The sequence below is a fragment of the Panulirus ornatus genome, chromosome 18, assembly GCF_036320965.1.
Source record: "Panulirus ornatus isolate Po-2019 chromosome 18, ASM3632096v1, whole genome shotgun sequence".
In the NCBI taxonomy this organism is placed as follows: domain Eukaryota; kingdom Metazoa; phylum Arthropoda; class Malacostraca; order Decapoda; family Palinuridae; genus Panulirus; species Panulirus ornatus.
This window is the reverse complement of record NC_092241.1, coordinates 58,219,125-58,226,849: the sequence shown is the minus strand read 5'-3', so window position 1 is coordinate 58,226,849 and position 7,725 is coordinate 58,219,125. Positions and strand designations below refer to the sequence as shown.

The window sequence follows — 7,725 nt, the reverse complement described above, 5'->3', positions numbered from 1 at the left end:
GAGAACCTCTTAACCTCTTACTGTAACCAACAAGACACAAATCATGTGTTTAAAGAGGCATGTTATGCATGGAGACGCTTCTAAGTGTTATAATTCAAACCAGTTTAAGCATACGGGTAATAATGATGTAAATACCTGGTAACAGCAGAAATGCAAATAAAGACAATGTAATGGAGACTACAGATTAAATGTTATAAAAAGAATAATGAAAACTGTTATAAAAAAAAGACTAACTGCATTGATGAGATGTAAACGAACATTAATTGCACCATGTCCATCAAAGCTGGTTGACAGTAAGTGTCTGTAAACAGAAGTAAGTGAGGGTATGTCAGGGTACGATGCATATCATTACACGTACTAACCCCTATTAAAACCAAAAGGACTGCAAGATGTTATTATGGATACATCCAAGACTAAATGTTATAGGGGATATATCTGAGATGACCAAATTTCAAAAGTTATCTTTTAAAAGAAGAATATTTGGTTTAAGGTTCAATTTACCCTCCAGATTTCAGAGTTGGGCTTGAGGGTAATTAAGCTCTGCATCTACGTGATGATAAAAGATATGGAAATATGACGTTCAGATATCAATAACCTGATTTTCAGTGAACTATACGGCATTGTGAACTGAAGCTGCAAACTGATTTACTTGGTTCAGTCCTCCTTAACCTAAATGTAAAAAAGAAAAAAAAAGTACGCAGAATTTTAATTCTTTATCCAAAAGAGTTCCATTGTGAAATTACAGGTATTACCATATATCTAAATTTATACTCTAACAGGAAATTAGAAGGTATTTGCAATCCTCTCATAAAAATATATTCATAAATGCATATTTCAATGTATATGCCACACTCATTTCATGAATACAAGCACCAACACGGGTTCCATCCCTAGGGACTGGAAGAGTTGAATGGCAAGTTTATTAAATTCAATTTCAATATCTTAAGGTATTCCCAAAAGACTGTTCTGACCCAGTGTTCCTCAACTTAGCTGACTGTAGGAGTGGAATTTCCAATATATCCAGGACATAGGTTCTACCTTATGAAGTTCTGTGCTGCCTCTTACAAGTGAAGCTGCTCATCCAACTTGTCAATCTGTCACCTTAAAGTGGACCCTACAACTAGCAAACCTTCACACCTGAAATAAGATATGGCATATATCTCTATTTACAATATAAAGCTTTACTAAGGGATAGGTAGGTTAACAATACATCTACAGATGGTTCACCTAACTAATGTTGTCAGACTTTGAATTTCAACAAGTGTTGGAAATGAATAAAATTTCTGATAGACAAGTGTACAAAACATACACATATATACATATCTATATTAACTAAACATCAGAACAATATTCTAACTAGCATGAGCAAACTTGATATTACTGTATATTCTTCTTATTCCATGTACTCTTATCCTCTCCTGTGTACATACTTCAATACCTAGAGTTTCCACTTATCTCTTGGTTTCTATGATTCCTTAACCCAATTGTATTACTCTGGGACAACATTTAAGCTGTTCCTGATATATCAATTTTCACCATGTTCCTACAAAAATCTTAATACTCAATAATATACCTCAATCCCACACTCTATAAAATTACCTATTTGTACTGCAACCGAAACATGGATTTGGAAAGACACAAAGGGCACGACCCCAAGCTGTGGAAATAAGTTATTTGAGAGAAGTATGTAGTATGACTAGATGGAATGAAGAAAGTAATTGGATGTATGAGAGATCTGATATGGAAGGAATGCAAAGGGGATGAATCTTGGAGTGGTACAGTGGGTGAAACATAATAAACTGAGGTGGTTTGGGCATGAGAAAGAATGTAAGATGGAGAGTTTACAAGGAGAGTGTATGATAGTATAATTACAGATGTTGGTGTGAGAGGAGGACTGCCAATAACATGAAGAAATAGAGAAGAAGAATACTAGAGGGAGAGAAATGGTGTAAGAATATGTGAAACTATATATGAGGGAGGCATGTAAGGACAGGACTAAGTGGAGACTCTTTTGCTGTGGCCATACCTTTGATGGGAGTTACCGAAGGGAACAGGCATCAAAGATAGAGATAGATAGATAGGCAAATATGGAGGGAGTTTATGCTCATGGGGCCCCATTTTGAACACTCTCTACCATCATACAACCTTGTAAACTTATGTGTGCTCTCTGCACTGTCCCTTTTCACTTTATTCCATTCATCCACCACTTACATACGATAAAAGTACTACTTCAAATCCTTTTTTTTTCAGTTTCTTGCTTAATTTCATATCATATCCTCTGGTTACTCTTCTTGACCCACTCCTGTTGTGGTGCATTATACATTGCAATTAGAGAATGAATGTGAAGAGCTGTGGCTGTGTTTACCTTCTCCAGGCACTACTTTGCTTCAAAAAAATACAGGTCTAATCTCAACTGTTTTGAATAGCATTGTTTCATAGTTATGGTGTTGACAAATGATATCTACTCCTTGATTTACATTGTTTTCATCTAAGATGTGGCACCATATCACTCTCTATTTTGGCTGACAAGAAAGAATAGTACCTCTGAAATTCCTGGATCAAAACACAAATGAAAAGAATAAATTTGTTTATTTTTTTCTTTTTATACTTATGTCTTAAATAAGACAAAATTACACATTCTGTACCTGACAAATGTCACCCCTGCTACAGTATACTTGAGTCCAACAATACTGGTTAGTAATGTTGTTAAAGATTCTGTCTTGATCAAAAATTTTCAGAAACTGCAGCTGCTTCTCCTGCTATTCAAATCATTAGAAAAAGGAGTGGATTTATGACTAATATGGGTTGGTTTGAAAGTAAATTATCAGGCTGAAGGATCAGCACCAATATCAGAAGTCTATGAATACAGGTATGTACTTAACCCTTTATGGCTCTATATGGATATCAATATGAGGTGAGCAACTCCTCTAGACTTGATTTATGCATTATCTTTGGTGCCTTTATCTCAAAGGTGTCTTCTGAACTTGGCTGGTTGACAAAGTGGCAGTGTACGATAATTTCTCCCTAAGGATAGTCATCCTATAGCCATACCTATGACAGCACATTTTTGTGCTAGGGAGCAAAAAGAGTGACTTTTACCTAAATTTTGAGGACCAGGCAGATGATCCTGAATTACTTCATGATTTTTCTTTACATCATGAAGAGAAAGATCTTATGGCCTAATTAAGATGAGATAGAACAAGGTGTTTGTAACATAAGTGGAAGCACTGTGCCAGTGCCAGCCTGACCATGACAATACTATATCTGAATGGTACAGCTAATAATTTTGCTGTAATGAAGAAATTACTAAGGAATTACAAAGATTTTAACAAGAAAGATTTATCGTATGTTGAAAAAATAGTCAGCAATCAATTTTTTGGTGTTGGTAGAATAAATGATAAAACATGCCGTGATAAGTCACTCAATACTCAGGCCTTACTTTCCCCTCCTCATAGTGTGTTGTGCTAAACAACTGTACAACTTATACACATTATCAGAGAGACAGAAAGTGGAGATGACATATTTAAGTGATTTTTTCATTCAAATGTAAATATCTTCAACTATGTAATGTAAACTACACTTTCTAAACAACTTGAAAAACTGAGATTCATAGGGATGGAAAGGAAACCGGATTAATCATGGAGAATGCAAGAGATTCCCTACGAGTCTGGAGAGAGTCTGGAGATTGTTCAAGAATGAAGTCTTTTACTTACGTTTGTTTTACTGTTGTGATGTGTTAATAGTGTTTTTCTAATCATCTGAATAGGTTTTCCACTATAATTGTCCACAAAATATTTTTCTGATTTGTCAAGACAATGCAACCATAATTTCTACGATGTTGCATCTATGGGAAAATCTACTTTGAATATCACAATTTTGATGCAAGAAAGGTATTCAAGAAACATGTCTGTGACATTCATGAAGGGCTTCCTATTCATTATTCTTCTGATAAACACTGAACTGTCAGGAATACCACATTAATTCACTTTTTCTCATTCTCATACTCAGATATTCTCTCTTACCTGTTTACTCTATTTCTCTCTCTCTGCCTACTCAACTATCTATGACCAAACACACTCACACACCTTTCATGTGGCAGGCAAGTTCTAAAAAGAAATCTTCACCAAACATTTTCACACATCTAAAGGTAAAAAAATTCATATGTAATGTTCAACATGTTAAATTCTGCATGATCATCCAATTCCATATATAATGCAGTTATCACAGGCCACTGCTATAAATTACAAAAGTTTACAGATGGGGGACTGCCCCAGAAAGTCTGTTAAGGGAAAGGAAAAAACAAAAAATGGGGAAAGGGACGAAAGAAAAGGCATAACAAGATCCAGTTCAATAAATGGGAAGTGTCAACCTCTGACTTAAATGTAATGTGTGAGCAGCCATAAAAGACATCCAAGGTAAAACAACAGCCAAATGAAAAAATCACACTTATTACAGTCCAAATAATCCTTTAAATCTACAATATTCAACTAATTCTATGATTATGTAAAACTCTGCAAAGCATTTTTTTCATTCTTGTTCACTGTGTTTGACATAGCAAGATAGTTCCTGATAAATGCAACAGAATGGCCTCATTTGCTCAAGTGAGAAAAAAAAAATTAAGCCCTACTAATATTTTTGTAGCTTTTCAAGGTCATTTTCTTTTTCCCTATATGAATACAGATGTAAAGAGGTGTTACTAGACTCTGCTTCCCAGTGGTTATACCACAGCTGATAAGTCACCTTTGACAAGCATCGTCATCAATGAATCAAATAGAGTAAATAGTCTCAAAGAGGAACTCTTACTCTATAGAAGTCCATCATTTCCCTGCTACTGGATACAGTGCTGCCTTGAAGCTTCAAGAACCCTATAGAGGGGGTTTTGAGTTTACATGATTAAGTAACATGTATGGAAATGTATATATGCCCATGTATTCATATATGATTTTGTATATGTGAATATATAGGTGTGTAAATTCCTATCAAAATCTGATCAAAAACCATATGTAATCAACCTATATGTGTTTAACACACTGTTATATAATGTATGTACAGCAAAGTGGACCGAGGAGATATGGGATTCTGAATATCCACAGTCCACTTAAAATATAAATGATCTGGGCAGTCAATATTCAGCAAGATCACAGATTTAACCAAAATATATGAAAAGATATCAACAGTAACTTAACCAAAAGAGAGAGAAAAAAATCAACAGTACCATTTCTTAGGTCTAAATTAAAAGATCTGTTATGTATCATACTCAACACATTAAATTAATAAAAAAGCTATATATATAACTTTAGGCTACTGGTACCACTGCTGAATTTGTAAATATTTCACACATCAAATAACTGGGAAATGCCATAAAGTTTGTGAGGCACTCAACCTCGGGTATCAAATGGAAGCTTCTCATCCTCTCTATGGTAATTCCTTATTATGCATGAAAACCACATACATATATACATAAACAAACACACACACACATAAAATATAATCTGATCAATATAATTTAATTCTTTTTCACATAACTTATCACAACCAAATTTTACAAAAGAAACAGCACAGTTTCTGTGAATATGATATTCAAACATATATTCATCCCATAAAGTGCAGTATGATAAAATATGAATGAAGGTATTGCAATCATTATAAATTCATATGTATACAAAATCTTAGCTATAAACTTAATGAGCTTCATGGCAGTAACAATTTCAATGCATAATGTACAATGAACACTCACATGGCAATACATCATAAACACATCTGTTTACAGAACGTGAGAATGACAACTCTTGGTGTGGCCGTTCACACAACAGGAAGCGGTGGGAAGAAGTTGGAGTCCACTGTGACAGTGGATTTCCAGACAGTCAACTGGAGTTACCTACTCCATACTCTGCATTTAATCGTTTCAAGTCTCTGAAAAGTAAAGAAATAGGTTTGGATGAGAACCCTGTTTTTTCTCGTTAGGGAAAAAATTTCTTCATTCACAAGCAAGCTATTCAGTAAATTTTGAAAGGCATGAAAAATTAAAAACAGTACGAAGAACAAATCAATGTTCCCTTTTCATAAACTAACATAGCAAGTGAATGGCCATTACATGTACAAAAATTCAGAGGAAATTATGAAGAAACGATTTCATTGTTCAGCAAGAGTTCACTGGTTTAATAAGTTTTATGATGGAATGTGGAATGTTTTCTAAATCAAAGTAACAGACAGGCATTCCTTTCATTTGGGCTTATCTTGCTAGTCTTGATTGTAACTAACATGGGACAGAAAAGGCAATTTTCATATGTTCTCTTCCCCTACAGAATTTTAGGGAATATGTTGAAATCCGAGGTAGCGCAAGGAAACAGACGAAAGAAATGGCCCAATCCACCCCCATACACATGCATATACATACACGTCCACACACGCAAATATACATACCTATACATCTCAATGTACACATATATATACACACACAGACACATACATATATACCCATGCACACAATTCACACTGTCTGCCTTTATTCATTCCCATCGCCACAAATGGAATACCATCCCCCTCCCCCCTCATGTGTGCGAGGTAGCGCTCGGAAAAAACAACAAAGGCCACATTCGTTCACACTCAGTCTCTAGCTGTCATGCAATAATGCCCGAAACCACAGCTCCCTTTCCACATCCAGGCCCCACACAACTTTCCATGGTTTACCCCAGACGCTTCACATGCCCTGATTCAATCCACTGACAGCACGTCAACCCCGGTATACCACATCGATCCAATTCACTCTATTCCTTGCCTGCCTTTAACCCTCCTGCATGTTCAGGCCCCGATCACTCAAAATCTTTTTCACTCCATCTTTCCACCTCCAATTTGGTCTCCCACTTCTCCTCGTTCCCTCCACCTCTAACACATATATCCTCTTGGTCAATCTTTCCTCACTCATTCTCTCCATGTGCCCAAACCATTTCAAAACACCCTCTTCTACTCTCTCAACCATGCTCTTTTTATTTCCACACATCTCTCTTACCCTTACATTACTTACTCGATCAAACCACCTCACACCACACATTGTCCTCAAACATCTCATTTCCAGCACATCCACCCTCCTGCGCACAACTCTATCCATAGCCCACGCCTCGCAACCATACAACATTGTTGGAACCACTACTCCTTCAAACATACCCATATTTGCTTTCCGAGATAATGTTCTCGACTTCCACACATTCTTCAAGGCTCCCAGGATTTTCGCCCCCTCCCCCACCCTATGATTCATTTCCGCTTCCATGGTTCCATCCGCTGCCAGATCCACTCCCAGATACCTAAAACACTTTACTTCCTCCAGTTTTTCTCCATTCAAACTTACCTCCCAATTGACTTGACCCTCAACCCTACTGTACCTAATAACCTTGCTCTTATTCACATTTACTCTTAACTTTCTTCTTTCACACACTTTACCAAACTCAGTCACCAGCTTCTGCAGTTTCTCACATGAATCAGCCACCAGCGCTGTATCATCAGCGAACAACAACTGACTCACTTCACAAGCGCTACCTCGCAAACGCAGGAGACAGCGACAAAGCAAAATAAACAAATAAATAAAAAATGTTGAAATCCAACCAGTGGGGATGGAAAAGATTACTAAACCTGAATTCCCTGTATGTCACAGAAGGCAACAAAATGGGACAGGAACATGGAGTTGGAAAACCTTCCATTCATGTCTTTCAGTTTCTAAAACATGGAACA

At 36.4% G+C, this 7,725-nt stretch overlaps 1 protein-coding gene across 1 annotated transcript in view; it reads right to left on the bottom strand.

Annotated features, from left to right (window-relative positions):
* Window positions 1-700: 700 nt before the first annotated feature.
* Window positions 701-7,725, bottom strand: part of LOC139755158 (peroxisomal targeting signal 1 receptor-like) — a 111,491-nt gene continuing 104,466 nt past the window's right edge. Inside the window, exons 15-16 of the mRNA XM_071673316.1 lie at window positions 5,738-5,913; window positions 701-1,137 (exon numbers count right to left, since the gene is read on the bottom strand). Of these exons, the coding sequence (XP_071529417.1) occupies window positions 5,865-5,913 (49 nt within the window). The 3' untranslated portion in view covers window positions 701-1,137; window positions 5,738-5,864. The remainder of the gene's footprint in view (window positions 1,138-5,737; window positions 5,914-7,725) is intronic.